At 40.1% G+C, this 17,346-nt stretch overlaps 1 protein-coding gene across 1 annotated transcript in view; it reads right to left on the bottom strand.

Annotated features, from left to right (window-relative positions):
* Positions 1 to 17,346, bottom strand: part of RNF121 (ring finger protein 121) — a 94,396-nt gene that overhangs the window by 47,111 nt on the left and 29,939 nt on the right. The window contains exons 2-3 of the mRNA XM_059068757.2: positions 9,458 to 9,495; positions 6,238 to 6,379 (exon numbers count right to left, since the gene is read on the bottom strand). Coding sequence (XP_058924740.1) covers positions 6,238 to 6,379; positions 9,458 to 9,495 — 180 coding nt within the window. The remainder of the gene's footprint in view (positions 1 to 6,237; positions 6,380 to 9,457; positions 9,496 to 17,346) is intronic.

Genomic DNA, 17,346 nt, shown 5'->3' with positions numbered 1-17,346 from the left:
TAGAATAGCCAAAGCAATCTTGAAAAGGAACAAGTATGGAGGACTCATGCTTCCTAATTTCAGAACTTACTACATTGCTATGGTAATCAAAAGTGTGATACTGGCATTAGTATAGATCTATAGTTCAATGGAATATAACTGAAAGTACAAAAATAAGTGCATACATCTATGGTCAACTGATTTTTGACAAAAGTGCTAATAAGACCATTAAATGGAGGAAGAAGTCTCTTCAATAAATGGTGCTAGGACAACTGGATATCCACACACAAAAAAATAAAGTTAGATCCTTATCTCACACCACTTACAAAAAATTAACTCAAAATGGATCAAAGACCTAAATCCTAAGAGCTAAAAATATAAAACTCTTCAAAGAAAACACAGGGGTAAATCTTAATAATCTTGGATTTGTCAATGGATTCTTAGACATGACATTAAAAGCATAAGCAACTAAAGAAAAAAATAGGTTTAACAGTACAAACTTGCAACTAGTAGTAAATAAGCCATAGTAGTAAATAAGCCATAGAGATCTAATGCAAAGAATAATGAATATGAACAAAAGCCATAGAGATCTAATGCACAGAATAATGAATATGAACAATGATATTGAACTTTAATGATCAAACTTGCTAACAGACTAGAACTTAGTTATTCCAACCACACTAAAAAGAAAGAATAATTATGTGATGTGATAGAGGTGCTAAATATCACTACAATGGCAATCATGCTATAATACAGAAATGTAGCAAATTAACGTTACACACCTTAAATTTACACAACGTTATATGTCAAATATATTTAAAAAATTGGATTCATCAAACTTAAAAATGTTTATGCATGAAAGGATACTATCAAGAAAGTGAAAAGGCAACCCACAGAATGGGAGAAAATATTCGTAAGTCATTATCTAATGATGATGTCGTATCCAGACTATATAAAGAACTTCTACAATTCAACAACAAAAAGTCAAAAATCTGGGAGTTCCCTGGCAATCCAGTGGTTAGGATTTGGAACTTTCACTGTCATGGCCCAGGTTCAATCCCTAGTCAGGGAACTAAGATCCCGAAAGCTGCACAGAACATCCAAAAAAAAAAGAGACAAAAATCCAATTAAAAAATGGGTAAAGAACTTGAATAAACATTTGTCCAAAAAAGATATACAAATAGCCAATAAAAACATCAAAAGAGGACCTCCTGACAGTCCAGTGGTAAGACTCCGTGCTTCCATTGCAGGGGGTATGGGTTCAATCCCTGGTCAGGGAGCTAAGATCCCACATGCTGCAGTGTGGCCAAAAACAACAACAACAATAAACCACCAACAACCAAAAAAAACCACCCAAAACATCAAAAGATGCTCAACACCATTATGGAAATACAAATCAAACCACAATGAAATCCCACTTTATGCCCACTAGGGTGGCTGTAATACAAAAAAAAAAAAAGGGAAGGAAGGAAAAGAAAAAGAAAAATAACAAGTGTTAGCGAGAATGTGGAGAAATTGGAACCCAATATATTGTGAGTTAGAATGTAAAATCCTGCAGCTGCTATAGAAAACCATTTGGCAGTTCCTCAAAAAGTTAAACATAGAGTTACATATGACTCAGCAAATCCACTCCAGGATATACCCAAGAACTGAAAATAGGTGTTCAAATAAAAACTTAACAATGAATGTTCATAGCAACACTATCCAAAATAGCCCAAGGCTTCCCTTGTGGCACAGTGGTTAAGAATCTATCTGCCAATGCAGGGGACATGGGTTCTATCCCTGGTCCAGGAAGATCCCACATGCCACGGAGCAACTAAGCCCGTGCGCCACAACTACTGAGCCTGAGCTCTAGGGCCCACAAGCCATGACTACTGAGCCCATGTGGCACAACTACTGAAGCCCACGTGCCCTGGAGCCCATGCTCTGAAACAAGAGAAGCCACTGCAATGAGAAGCCTGTACACCGCAACGAAGAGTAGCCCCCGCTCACCTCAACTAGAGAAAGACCATGCGCAGCAACGAAGACCCAACGCAGCCAAAAATAAATAAAATTAATTAATAAATAAAAAACAAAACAAAACAAAATAGCCCAAAGGTGGAAACAACTCAAGTGTCCATCAACTAATGAATGGATAAACAAAATGTAGCATATCCACACAATAGAATATTACACAACCATAAAAGGAATGAAATACTGGTAGATACTACAATATGAAAGAACTTTGGAAACATTATGCTAAGTGAAAGAAGCCAAGCACAAAAGGCCACATATTATATGATTCTATTTATATGAATATACAGAATAGGCAAATACATAGAAAGCAGATTAGTGGTTGCCAGGGTGTGCTGGGAGGGGGAAATGGGAAGTGATTGCTTAATGGGTATGGGGTTTCCTTTGGCATAACAAAAACATTCTAGAACTAAATAGTGGCCATGGTTGCACAACAACGTGGATGTGCTAAAAGCCAGTGAATTATACACTTTAAAAGTTAAAACTGTGAATTTTGTTATGTGAAACTGTCCTCAATAAAAATAAAATCTATTCCACTTCCACATAAAATAGTACCTGAAGATATTTTTATGTCTTGAGACTTTTCTCTTAGGAGTAGGAGGAACAAAGTCACTAACGTTAGCTTTAGAGTTTACAAAACACTTTGCCATGCAATTTTATATAATCTTCACAATCCAGGAGATAGATATTATCACCCCAATTTAGAGATAAGAAGAACTGAGGCTCAGAGAGGTATAAAGTCATATAGCCAGGACTCATGAGAGTTGGCTAATCAAGCCAGATGGTCTAACTCCACTGTATTTACTGCTGCAAGGCAAACAGCTCCAACTTCTGATAAGCGTGAAAAAGGACAGGAGATGCCATTATGTACAGGCATCTCGGGCAATTTTTTTTCCTCCAAAGTTAGTACTTTAATCAAAGCAGTAAAAACATTGTACCCAAGTTAATATAAGTTTCAACAAAAGCAATATAGATCATTATTGTCTAAGAGCAGCATAAAGCAGGACACTACAGATTTCTTCTTCCAATTTTCTAAAGATATGAGTTTAAGTTTCTCAGTGTAAGATATGCTATAATGTTAGCATGTCCTCTCACCAATGTAGTTCATCATAATGTTTACAGGGTGTGGCAATAAAGTAATGAGACGACTGTGCATGCTCCTTACAACAACTGGCCTCATTAAGTCACAATCACATTCTTATTAAAGATTAATGAATGAATGACACATCAGTCGTTTTCTAACACTCTGATGTGTCCTATAGATGTTCCTGAGAAAGCAGAGTGGTCAGGGCTACCAGCCCAAGAAGAGCATCCTCTTATTTTCTACACTCAGTTTTTCCTTAAGATACTGTTTGAAGAAAGGACTCCACAGCCTGTTTAAAAAGTACATACTGAAAACCACTGCAGTACATTATGCATCCTCACTTCTTCAGAGGTTTTCAGAAATCTCTGCAGATTAGCCAACAACATATAATTATTTCTAAATTCAAGCACAGAAATTCCAAGGGGGCTCTCTACATTTGGTTTATGATTTTTTGTATTTTCCAGGCTCAATTAAACCATCCTGATAAATCCCCATTTTATAGAGCAGGTACTATAAGCACACACTGAAAAACAAGTGACTTATCTCAGATGGCAGGGTGAAGCACGAGCAGTGTCCAGATATGAAGCCCCACCCCAGATGGCTCAGCCTGCTGGATGGTGCCTAGTTCAAAAAGCCTTGGTGCCATGTGGTCATTCCATGCACTAAGACCTGAAGGTACAGATGTCTCTACTTGCGGTGCATGACAACACATGAGGTGGCTATAGGCCAGTACTGTCTGAAACAAGTGTCAGCTCAAGGGCAAAGATTAATCTCTCTTCTGCCTATGCTCCATATTATCCCTTGGTTCCCTTGATGGAAAATCCTTTCCAGAAGCACCATATGGTATAGTAGAAATTATGAAATATGAAACAGAAGACTTGGGTTCAAATCCTGGCTCTATTAGTATCCCCTTCAGGCTTGAACTCTCTGGGTCTGTTTGTTCATAGTACTTACCTCATGGGTTATTAGGAGGGTTAAATGAGATAGTGTAGCAGTTCCCATCCTGTGGGCTACAGACCTCTGGGCATCTTTGGCCCTATTACAAGAGGTCTGAAAAAGCACATACTAGAGAAAAAGAATCATTTAGGGATTAAGACTAAAAGTGCTGGAGTAAAACTGTCTTGGTTCAAATAATGGTTTTACCAGTGGAGCAAGTTACTTAGCCTTTCTGCCTCAGCTCCTCATCTGTAATTGGAGAAAACAGTATTTATTGGGTTACTGTGAGGAGTAAATGAGTTATATATGTAAAGTGCTTAGAACAGTGACTGGCATAGTAAAAATTCAATAAATGTTAGCTATTGTTACTACTATATGTGTTTATGTATTCTTTCAAAGTACAACTATTATCACATGGATGTTTGACAAGTTTTTTTATGTTAAAAAAGGGTTATACTTGAAAAGGTTAAATACTTCTAAGATAATAGTTGTAAAAGAATCCAGGGCTTCCCTGGTGGTGCAGTGGTTGGGAGTCCGCCTGCTGATGAGGGGGACACGGGTTCATGCCCCGGTCTGGGGGGATCCCGCATGCCGCGGAGAGGCTGGGCCCGTGGGCCATGGCCGCTGGGCCTGTGCGTCCGGAGCCTGTGCTCCGCGGCGAGAGAGGCCGCAGCAGTGAGAGGCCCACCCAGCATTAAAAAAAAAAAAAAAAAAAAAAAAAAGAATCCAGTATACTACCTGCCATGGCCTAATCCAGAGTAGTTGCATCTATGATTTCAATGTTTTTTAATTTACTGAAGCTTATTTTGTGGTCCAACATATAGTCTATCCTGGAGAATGGGCCATGTGCACTTGAGAAGAACATGTATTCTGCTGTTGTTGGGTGGAGTATGCTGTATATGTCTGTTACATCTAATTGGTTTATAACGTTGTTCAAGTCCTCTTTTACCCATTGATCTACCTGGTTATTCTATCCATTATTGAAAGTGGGGTAGTGAACTCTCCAACTATTATTGTAGAACCATCTGTTTCTTCCTTCAATTTTGTCAATTTTTGCTTCACATATTTGGGGGTTCCTTTGTTAGGTACATATATGTTTATAACTGTTATATCTTCTGGCTGTAGTGAACCTTTTATCAATATGTAATATCCTTCTTTATCTCCTGTAACCTTTTTTGATTTAAAGGTTATTTAAGAGCCACCAGCTCTTTCTTGGTTATCATTTGCATGAAATATCTTTTTCCATCCTTTTACCTTTAAAAAAAATTATTTATTTATTTATTTATCTTTGGCTGCATTGGGTCTTTGTTGCTGTTTGTGGGCTTTCTCTATTTGCAGCGAGCGGGGGCTACTCTTCGTTGTGGTGGCTTCTCTTGTTGCGGAGCATGGGCTCTAGGTGTGCAGGCTTCAGTAGTTGTGGCTCGCGGGCTCAGTAGTTGGCTCATGGGCTCTAGAGCGCAGGATCAGTAGTTGGGGAGCATGGGCTTAGTGGGATCTTCCCAGACCAGGGATCGAACCCATGTCCCCTGCATTGGCAGGCAGATTCTTAACCACTGCGCCACCAGCAAAGCCCCATCCTTTTACTTTTATCTCTTGTTTCTTTATATCTAAAGTGAGTATCTTATAGACAGTATAAACATGGATAATGTGGTTTTTAAAAATCAATCTAACAATCTCTGCTTTGTAATAGGAGAATTTAATCCATTTACATTTAAAGTAATTACTAATAAGGAAAGATGTGCTTCTGCCATTTAGCTGTATGTTTTCGTTCCTTATTTCCTCTATAACTGCCTTTTTAGGTCTCTCTAACTCTGACCCTGCCTTCTTACCACCTGCTACATTGCCTCCTCTTTATTACTGCATTTTCAAAATATTAATCTAAAGATAATTGGAGGCTTGGTCTTCCCAATCAAGTGATCATCTCTCCCTCTATCTGAATAGTTCCTAATGAACAGCTCCTTCATGAATCTATCCCAAAATGTTAAAAGGGAGGATCTACCTTTTCTGGCCATAAAAGTACATTCAGGTTCTTTCCCAGTTTTCACAATCTGAATCGCCTGTCCCTTAAACACACACCCAACATACACTATTCACCATTCACACATACAGTTTAGTATTATTATCTATTTCTTGCCTACATGTGGCCTCGGTTAGGCTGGACCCTAGAATACTTAAGAAGGGTCTCTAGATGACTGGCAAACAAAAAAATGAGCAAAGTGGCTTACATTGTAGGAGCGGGGGTGCCTCTGTTTCCACTGTACCAGGAGCAGCTGGGCCACCACCAAGGTAGCGATGAGGATGAGGACCATTTCAGCGTGCATGGCTTCGTGGCCACGGTGCTTGGCATGCATGCGTGCGTGCTCGACCCTGAAAGCCAAACAGATGGGGTAAGCTAGGTCAGGGATGGTGTGGTGGTAAAGGAGCAGTGCTTTCCAGGGATATCTCACTGGTCCATAGCGTAGAACACACTCTTGTACTATATGAAATAGGGGCTAGAAACACACATGCCCTAGAGGACAGGCATTTGGGGATAGAACAGGGGTTCTATGGGCCCTAGTCACCAAGGTTAGGTATTGGGGTTAAAGGTGGGTGGTCTGCTGCCCGCCCCCAATGTTAAAAACAGCTGATACCTTTCCATTTCAGTCCTATTTCAACCTGTCACTGGAAGAAGAAAGTAACCCAGAGAGGTCACAGCCATAAAGCCTCATACTCTTATTCAATGATATTTATGACACCAATAAAGGAGTAATATTGCAAATATGTGCTAATTCCAGAGTTAAAGTCTTGCTTTATTTGTCCTACCCTCTCTGCCAGGAGCAGAGATCCTAAAGACTAAAGCCTGAAAAATCTGAACTTCAGTAGTGCTTCAATTTTACACTATTCCAACAGTGACTTCATCATCAGTATCCACAGGTGAATAGACTCTTCAAGGGCTCAAGGAGAGTACAACTGGAAACTCTTATTTAATCTAAGAGTTTAAATGCTGGCATTCTCTGGTCCCAGGGATTGGCAGCAAGAGATTCCCTTGGCCAGTATAGGCAAAAAGCTTCCTCTGAGAACAGGAAAGAAAAGTCACTCCTACAGCCAAGGGAGAGGAATAAAGAAGGAATTAGGAAACTAAATACAAATGTAACCCGTAGTCAGGAGCTTTTGTGCAAGTTCTCCATACCCAGGGGTATTAGGGAGAAAGGGAAAGGACAACATAAATGGTATCTTCATGGAATTCCCAAGGGCAATGAGAGACTAAGCAAGAAGAACCCAGTGGGATGCAATATGGATAGATAAATCATAAAATATAGCAAAAAGTTAGTTGTAGAATCTAGGTGGTGGGTACAAGGGTGTTCACTGTATAATTCTTTCAACTTTTCCGTATATTTGAGATTTTTCATAATAAAATGTTAGGAGGGGGGAAACTTGGTGGGCAGCCAAATGTCAGTCAGCCTGGCAGTCACAGCACCTAAGGGTTCATCTTACATAAAACTTTATCCTACGTGACAGAATCTGACAAAATATAATAGGGGTAGGAGTCAAAAACTTAGGTTCAGACACAACCTATGTGGCCTTAGCCAAGAAAATTTACATCTCTACTTCACAATTTCTTCATCCATCAAAACGAGTCCTTATCTTTTCTGCCTCCCTCATAGGGTTGTTGTGAGGATAAGCTAAACTAAAAGGGCAAAGGATATTTTAAAATCCCAAGGATTGTGGGGAGTTATAAAGATAATAAGAGATAAGTTTATTGTCCTCAGACAGTATATAACTAAATGGATGTGTACAACAAGAAATTAAAGAAAGGACTGAGAAAAAAACAAAAGTCACCTAGCTCAAGTTACCACTCAACACAAAAATTATTTCTGCAATCCTTTGTTTGAATACCTCCACTGGCTGAGAATACATGCCTCTTAAAATAATCTATTCTAGAACCAGCAGTGTCTGACACATTGTAGGAACTCATATGTGCTTATGAAGGAATAAAATTCCAAAGCTTTAAGAAGCAGGAAGCTCTCTGTGCCTCACAATATACCACGATTATTAACAATGTTTCAGATAATGAGAAAAAATTATCTACAGCTTCAATCCTTTGGACCTAATCCTACACTCTGGAACATATCCACTCTCTCTTTCCCAATGCTGCCCCTTCAAATATTTATCATAATATTATTTAAAAAAACAAAACCAATCCTGTTTCTACCATCATTTTCCTGGGCCCTTTTAGGTTAACAGTTCTAGATCTTTATACACAATGCATATAACATAATGTGAAGACCATTAATCCTGATTGTGTTCTTCCAGGCATATCTAGCTAAAGATCTTCTCCATATGCCGTGTTTACAACAAAATCAATGTGGACTCAGCAAAGCAGAACACAGTAGCACTGTCACTTCCGTTAAGGCAGATAGTATATTTTCAATGAACATCTTCTCAAACTGTAGAATATTTTGGTAGCTCAGGTACACAACTGGTGCATATTAAGCTTAAAGTCACCTAAAATCTTGCTGGGCCTGTCATATGAGTTGATATCTTTGCCATTCTACATTTTTTATAGTCAATAGTTTTTTTGTTTTGTTTTGTTTTTTGCTGTACGCGGGCCTCTCACTGTTGTGGCCTCTCCCGTTGCGGAGCACAGGCTCAGCGGCCATGGCTCACGGGCCCAGCTGCTCCACGGCATGTGGGATCTTCCCGGACCGGGGCACGAACTCATGTCCCCTGCATCGGCAGGTGGACTCTCAACCACTGCGCCACCAGGGAAGCCCTAGTCAATAGTTTTAATCTAAACGAGGTGTTTTTTTCTCACTATTAAACTTTACTTGGTTGATTTCAGCTCACTGGTCAGTTACCTTATCAAGTTTGTGGGGCAAGCACTTTTGAAACTCCTCTACCAATGAGAAATAATGACAAAGTATTTGTTGACTCACTCTGGTTACAAAGCAAGTTAGTAGCAGAGTTGAGATCAGAAGACATATCTCCCATTTTCTCATACAGAGCTCTCTGCCCTGTTTCATGGATAATGATGATGTTAATGATGATAATCATCCTTAAAGCAGGTAACACTTACTGGAAGTTTACCACATGCCAGGCACTGACTGTTCTAAGAATTTCACACATGTTAATCTTCACAACTGTTATGATCCTCATTTTACAAATTGGGAAAACTAAGGTAGTGTGAAGTTAAGTAACTTGCCCAAGATCACATCGCTAGGAAATGGCAGAATTAGTATTCAAAACCCAGATGGATGGTTTGGTGCAATAATCTATTTACTCCAAAGGACCGAGGGAGCTACCCAGGAGTGACCCAAGTACTGGGAAAGATCTCAAATGACCTGTCCTACTGGTCATAGGTCACTGCCTGCCACAGAAAAGGAAGCAAAAAGGGTAGATATACAACTCTATTAGTAGGATTAATCTATAGTTCCCACCATGAGGGGCCCACCCTGTCACACTTACCTCCATTGCTCCTCTGGAGAGAGGTCTGACATATCAACCTGTAGAAAGACACCACCATAAAAACCCATTACTGTCTTAGAACTGTCCCTGCCCAACATACAATAATCACACACTGCTAGAGCTAAAAGTATGAATTAGGATCTGTGGGACATAAAGCTAGATAAAATATTCTGTCATATAATACCATTTGACTCTAAATGGCCCCATTAGACTAGGGTGAACTAAGCTTAAGTTTGTGCCCAGTGCCTTGTTTGCTTCACACTAGTCCAAGTCCTTGTTCTGCTATTAAGTAGCAGTGTAATACATATGGAATCTAAAAAACAAACAAACAAACAAAAATGGTTCTGAAGAACCTAGGGGTAGGACAGGAATAAAGAAAGATGCAGATGTAGAGAATGGACTTGAGGACACAGGGAGGGGGAAGGGTAAACTGGGAAGAAGTGAGAGAGTGGCATGGACATATACACACTACCAAATGTAAAACAGCTAGTGGGAAGCAGCCGCCTAGCACAGGGAGATCAGCTCAGTGTTTTGTGACCACCTAGAGGGGTGGGATAGGGAGGATGGGAGGGAGACGCAAGAGGGTGGAGATATGGGGATATATGTATATGTATAGCTGATTCACTTTGTTATAAAGCAGAAACTAACACACCACTGTACAGCAATTATACTCCAATAAAGATGTTTTAAAAAAAAGTAGCAGTGTGGCCTTCCAACCTCAAAGTTCCAGTTCTATTTGTTAGTCTTATCCTTTTAGAGCAGGATTTCTTAAACCTTGGCACTAGTGATATTCTGGGCTGGTTGATTCTCTGGGTTGTTTTTTTGGGGGGTGGGGTGGGGATCTGTATACTGTAGGATGTTTAGCAGCATCCCTAGCCTCTACGCATTAGATGCCAGCAGCATCTCCACAGATAAAACCAAAAAAGTCTACAGACATTATCAAATGTCCCTTGGGGGACAAAAATTGTCCCAGCTGAAAAACCACTGCTCTAGAATACTACTAAGTTCTTTGAGATCACAGCTCAAGTCTTCTACTTCCTTGTAGCCATACAGAAGCATACCCAAAGCCTCAGTACATAAGTCACTCGATACATTCTTATACTGAACTGAGATGAAAATGCTCCTTGATATACAGAAGAAAGGCCCTCATAATCACGAAAGGAATCAATCAACAAATATTCCTTTAGTACTTATGAAGTTCAAGGCCCAGTTTCCCACTGTTCCTCTGATAACTTCAGAAAAGTACCTTAAGTGGGATGTTTGAAGTAAAATGGGCAGAACTCCATACTACTACTGAGTAAAATCAGTACATATTTACCATGCATCCTTTATGTGTGTGTACTGGGAATGTCCACCATTGCTTAGAGAGGGCTTTCTGGTTTCTACATGTCCCAGCTGAGGGAGGAAGGAAGGAAAGGAAGGGAACGGAAGGGGAGGGGAGGGAGGGAAGGAGGGAAGGAGGGAAGGAGGGAAGGAGGGAAGGAAGGAAGGAAGGAAGGAAGGAAGGAAGGAAGGAAGGAGGGAGGGAGGGAGGGAGGGAAGGAAAAGAGTGTAGAGGAGGAAAAGAGGGGAGGGGAGAAGAGGGAAAAGAGAGGAGAGGGAAGGAGAGGGGAAGACAGAGGGCAGAGGAGGGGAGGGGAGAGAAGAAACAATATCCCAAGGCTTCCCCCAGCCAATCAGGGTAATGAAGTCAACCACCCTCTTCATCCTACTTCACACTGCCTCACAGAATTTATTCATGTGATCTGACTCAGTCCTTCATCTCCCCAGGACAGAGGTCCCCTCCAAGAGGAGACAAGTAGATGCAGGAAATGGAAAGGCCCAGCTAGGTGGTACCTGAGCAGACAATTAAGGACCACAATCTTATGTTATCTTAGACATGCTTTCCAAGTGACCTAACTGCTTTTTAAATCCAGGGCCAGGACCAGGGTGGTGCAAGCAAGGGACCTAGAGCTCAAAATTTAAGAAGGCACACATTTTCAGGTACTGACACTGCACTTGCATGACCTTGAGAGCGAGTGCCTCCTTCAAGTTTGTGCCCAGCGCCTTGTTTGCTTCACCCTAGTCCAAGTCCTGCTTATGTCTATCTTGCTTCCATCCTAGAAGATCCCACAGAGCCGAAGAGAATACACTGCTTTTTCGTCTTTCAAGGAGAATAGCAGAGCTGAGTGTATGTTAAGCACTCAATGAGTACTTGTGAAATTGAACAGAATTCCCTCCAACAGGGTAATAAGTAAGTCTGCTGACAAACCAGCACCCCACCTGGAGATGCTTAAATGAGAGTGTAAACAAACACTTGAAAAATACCTAATAAGCATCTGAGAAGGAAGTATTCATTTTCTGGAGGCACCCAAAAAATCACGTTTAAAAAACTACACGTCAAAACAAAACAAAACAACACAACTACATGTTCAAAGAAGCAAGGTAAGTCCATTGAAGAGAAAACAAGGAAGAGCCAGAGAACCGGACCAGGCATGGGGACGCCTCTCCATGAGATAGTGGTCAAGCATGCTACTGTCTGTGCCTTTGTTTCTCCCACTGGAAAACAGAGAATAAGTCTGACTTCATTGTGGGGCTGTGAGGGTAAGTATATTCCAAGTGACCAAGTGATTTCATTGCCTTTCTTCCTAAGAAAGTGAGTGTATTTTAAAAAGTACTCAGAGAGGCCAGGGAACTGAATGTTGGTGAAGCACAGGGCAGTAATGCTTTCAGAGCTCAGGGAACAGCTCAGAAGGGCAAGCACTAAGGCTGAGACTAGACCTGGTGCTTAGAGGACCATTTAGCACTTCGTGGAGTAGTACGAGCACCAGAGTGGAGTAATGCTGAGTAAAGACATGATTTGGCTTTAATATTTGCATGCTGAACGAAAAGATTTTCAAAATTACATCCAAATCAGTCTTCTGGCTCAGGTGGAAAAACAAGGAAAGCTATAAGCTATACCTATAATTAACCTGTACCATCTGGAAATACATCTTTATTTGCTCCCTCATTAATGAGATTACTCATCTGGGGCCAAAAAGTAAGTCAGTCTAAACCTGACCTGTTCAGAGCTCAGGTAGCTAATTAGGTAGGCTCTCAGGGCAAGATTACTGACTGATGGGCCCATTTCCCACTCCTAAGACCCATACACAGAATGTCTTTTTGCCAACCAATCACTCCCCTCCTAGGATGTCGCAAGGTCTCTAGTCATGTCAATCTACCTAGGTCCAGATTTGAAAGAAGTTAGACCAAAAATGTCAGGCAGAGGGCAAGAGAAAACTTTACAAAAATGGAAAATGATCTGCGGCTGACTGATATTTTCTCATGTGCGAAAGACTCATGGTCCACCAGTGTAATACCACAAATAGGCCTCCTATCCCCCACAAATACTGATACTCAGTGGTCTCTGAGTCTTTACACAGTCTGGTTACTTTGTCCCTTCAGCCCCTCTCTTCCACTAAACCACATTCTGCCTTCATGCAAAATGCTAGACAAATCCTCCTGGATCCAGAAAGGCTCTTTAGACTGACCCCATTCACTGGAGAAAAAAAAAAGAAATCCTTTACCACCTTGATGAGCATGATCCACAGCCCAAAAGCATCAGCACCCTGAGAGCTTAAGAAATAGATGCTTCAGAATCCATCCCAGACCTCCTGAATCAGAATCTGCATTTAATAAGATACCTAGGTAATTCATATGCACATAAAAGCATTGCTATTGCAATCACTTTGCTGTACACCTGAAATACAACACTGGTAATCAACTATACTCCAATATAACATAAAAAGTTTAAAAAATAAAAGGATTATCATAAAAAAAATTGCTATTGCATCCCAGAACTCACATTCACAATTTGTCCTACAGTCATATACCTCTATACACCTGAATTGTTTTTAACAACAGCTTTACTGAGATCTAATTCACATACCATAAAATTCACCCACTTAAGATGTACTATTCAGTGCTTTTAGTATATTCAGAGTTGTGCCACCATCACCACCATTTAAATTTAAAACATTTTTACCACCCCAAAAAGAAACCACATACCAGTCAGCCATCACTCTCCAATCTGCCCCCAGCCCAAGGGACCACTGATTTACTTTTGATCTCTATCTATAGATTTGCCTATTCTTGACATTTCACATAAACAAGATCATACAATATGTGATCTTTTGTGAATGGCTTCTTTCACTTAGCATGTTTTCAATGTTGCAGCAGGTATTGTAGTTCATTCCTTTCTATTACCAAATAATATTGTATTGTATGGATATATGACATTTTCTTTGTCCATCCATGAGTTGATGGACATTTGGGTTGTTTATAGTTTTGAGCTATTACAAATAATGCTGTTACGAACATTCATTTACAAGTTTTCGTGTAGACATGCTTTCATTTCTCTTGAGCATATATCTAGTAGTGGAACTGTCTGGTCTTATGAAACTCTATGCTTAACCTTTTGAGGAACTGCCAAACTGTTTTCCACAGCAGCTGCACCATTTTACATTCCCACCAGCAGTGTATGAGAGTTCCAATTTCTCCACATCTTCAACAACACTTATTGTCTTTTTGGTAAAAAGCGTCCCAATGGATGTGAAATGGCAGCTCAATATGATTTTGAATTTCCCTGATGTATAATGATGTTGAACACCTTTTCATATGCTTATTAGCCATTCACATATCTTCTTTGGAGAAAAGTTTATTCGGATCCTTTGTCCTTTGTCCACTTTTAAAAAATAGACTTTTTTTTTTAACAGCAGTTTTAGATTCACAACAAAATTGAGTGGAAAGCACAGAGATTTCCCATATGCACCCTACTCCCAAATACGCAGAGCCTCCCTCATTACTGACATCCCCAACAGAGCAGTACCTTTGTTCCAAATGAAGAACCTACATTGACATACCATCACCCAAAGTCCATAGTTTACCTGAGAGATCACTACTGATGTACATTCTATGGATTTGGACAAACATATAACGTCCTCATGGATATATATCCATCATTAGAGTATCATACAGAGTAGTTTCACTGACTTAAGAATTCTCTGTGCCCTGCTTATTCATCTCTCCATCCCCCCAATCCCTAGCAACCACTGATCTTTTTACTGTCTCCATAGTATTGCCTCTTCCAGAACGTCATATAGTTGAATTCATATAGTATGTAGCCTGTCCACATTGACTTCTTTCACTTAGTAATATGCATTTAATATTCCTCCATCTCTTTTTATGGCTTGATAGCACACTTCTTTTTAGTACTGAATAATATTCCATTCTCTGGATGTACCACAGTTTATTTATCCATTCATCTACTGAAAGGTATCTTGGTGGCTTCCAAATTTTGGCAATTATGAATAAAGCTTATTATGAATAAACATCTGTGTGCAGGTTTCTGTGTGGATATAAGTTTTCAGCTCCTTTGGGGAAATAGTAAGGTGCACAATTGCTGGATTTGGTAACAATATGTTTAGTTTTGCAAGAAACCACCAAACTATCTTCCAAAGTGGCTGTATTATTTTGCATTCCCACCAGCAATGAAAGAGAGTTCTTGTTGCTCCACATCCTTGTTAGCATTTGGTACTGTCAGTGTCTCAGATTTTGATCATTCTAATAGGTGTGTAGTGGTATCTCATTTTAATTTGAATTTCCCTGACTACGTATGATGTGGGGCATCTTTCCATATACTTATATGCCATCTATATATCTTCTTTGGTGGGCTATATGTTAAGGTCTCTAGCCCACTTTTTTTTCCTTATTTATTTATTTATTTATTTATGGCTGGTTGGGTCTTCATTGCTACGTGCGGGCTTTCTCTAGTTGCGGTGTGTGGGCTTCTCATTGCAGTGGCTTCTCTTGTTGTGGACCATGGGCTCTAGGTGAGCGGGCTTCAGTAGTTGTGGCTCTTTGGCTCTAGAGGACAGGCTCAGTAGCTGTGGTGCACGGGCTTAGTTCCTCCATGGCATGTGAGATCTTCCCAGACCAGGGATCGAACCCGTGTCCCCTGCATTGGCACATGGATTCTTAACCATTGTGCCACCAGGCAAGTCCCTCTAGCCCACTTTTAATCAGGTTATTTTCTTATTACTGAGTTTAAAGAGTTCTTTGTATATTTTGGATAACAATCCTTTATCTGATAGGTCTTTTGCAAATATATTCTCCTAGTTTGTGGCTTGTGCTTTCATTCTCCTGACAGTTTCTTTTGCAGAGCAGAAATTTTTAATTTTAATTAAGTCTAGCTTATCAATTCTTTCTTTCAGGGATAATGCCTTTGATGTTGTATCTGAAAAGTCATTGCCAAACCCAAGGTCACCTGGATTTTCTCCTATGTTATCTTCTAAGAGTTTTACAGTTTTGCTTTGTGATCTCATTGAGGTTTGTGGTCCATTTTAAGTTACCTTTTGTGAGGGGTATAAAGCCTGTGTCTAGAATTTTTTTTTTTTTTTTTTTTTACTTGTGGATGTCTGATTGCTCTAACACCATTTGTTGGACAGACTCTCATTGCTCCATTGTATTGCCTTTACCCCTTTGTCAAAAATCAACCGATAAATTTACGTAGGTCTATCTCTGAGCTGTCCATTCTGTTCCACTGATCTATTTGTCTATTCTTTCACCAGTATCACAGTGTCTTGATTACTATAACTTTATGTAAGTTTTGAAGTTGGGTAAGTAGTCCTCCAATTTTGCTCTTCTCCTCAATACTGTATTGGCTATTCTAGGTATTTTACTTCTCCATATAAACTTAATTTTTTAAAAAAATTTATTTATTTATTTATTTAGGCTGTGTTGGGTCTTCGTTTCTGTGCAAGGGCTTTCTCCAGTTGCGGCGAGTGGGGGCCACTCTTCATCGCGGTGCACGGGCCTCTCACTGTCGCGGCCTCTCCCATTGCGGAGCACAGGCTCCAGACGTGCAGGCTCAGTAGCTGTGGCTCACGGGCTTAGTTGCTCGGCGGCATGTGGGATCTTCCCAGACCAGGGCTCGAACCCGTGTCCCCTGCATTGGCAGGCAGATTCTCAACCACTGCGCCACCAGGGAAGTCCCATATAAACCTTAGAATCAGTTTATTGATATCTATAAAATACCTTGCTGGGATTTTGACTGGGATTGCAATGAGTCTATAAATCAAGTTGGGAAGAACTGACATCTTGACAACATTGAGTCTTCCTTTACACGGACATGGAATATCTCTCCATTTACTTCTTCTTTGACATCTTTCATCAGTTTTACAGTTTTCCTCATATAGATCTTGTACATATTTTGTTATATTTATATCTACATATGTTATTTTTATTGGTGCTAAAGTAAATGGTATTGTGGGGTTTCTTAAAAGATTTTTTTGATGTGGACCATTTTTAAAGTCTTACTGAATTTGTTGCAATACTGCTTCTGTTTTATGTTTTGGTTTCTTTGGCTGCGAGTCACGTAGGATCTCAGCTCCCCGACCAGGGATCGAACCCACACCCGCTGCATTGGAAGGTGAAATCTAACGACTGGACCACCAGGGAAGTCCCTGGTATTGTGCTTTTAATTGCAAATTCCATTTGTTCATTCTTGGTATACAAGAAAGCAGTTGACTTTTGTATATTAACTGTGTATCCTGCAACCCTGCTATAATAGCTTGTTAGTACTAGGTTTTTGGTTGATCCTTTCTATAGATGACCATTTCATCTGTGAACAAAGATGGTTTTATTTCTTCCTTTCAAATCTATATTCATTTTATTTCCTTTTCTTGCCTTACTGTGTTAGCTAGGACTTCCAGTATGATGTTGAAAAGCAGTGGTCAGAGGGAACAACCTTGCCTTGTTCCTGATCTTAGTGGAAAACTTCATGCTTCTCATCAGGAAAGTATGTTAGCTGTAAGTTCTGGGTAGATATTCTTTATCAAGTTGAGGAAGTTCCCCTATATTCCTAGCTTAAT

Source organism: Kogia breviceps, chromosome 7 (genome assembly GCF_026419965.1).
Source record: "Kogia breviceps isolate mKogBre1 chromosome 7, mKogBre1 haplotype 1, whole genome shotgun sequence".
NCBI classification, from domain to species: Eukaryota; Metazoa; Chordata; class Mammalia; order Artiodactyla; family Physeteridae; genus Kogia; species Kogia breviceps.
Note: the sequence above shows the minus strand (reverse complement) of the source record. Positions and strands in the feature narration are given on the sequence as shown.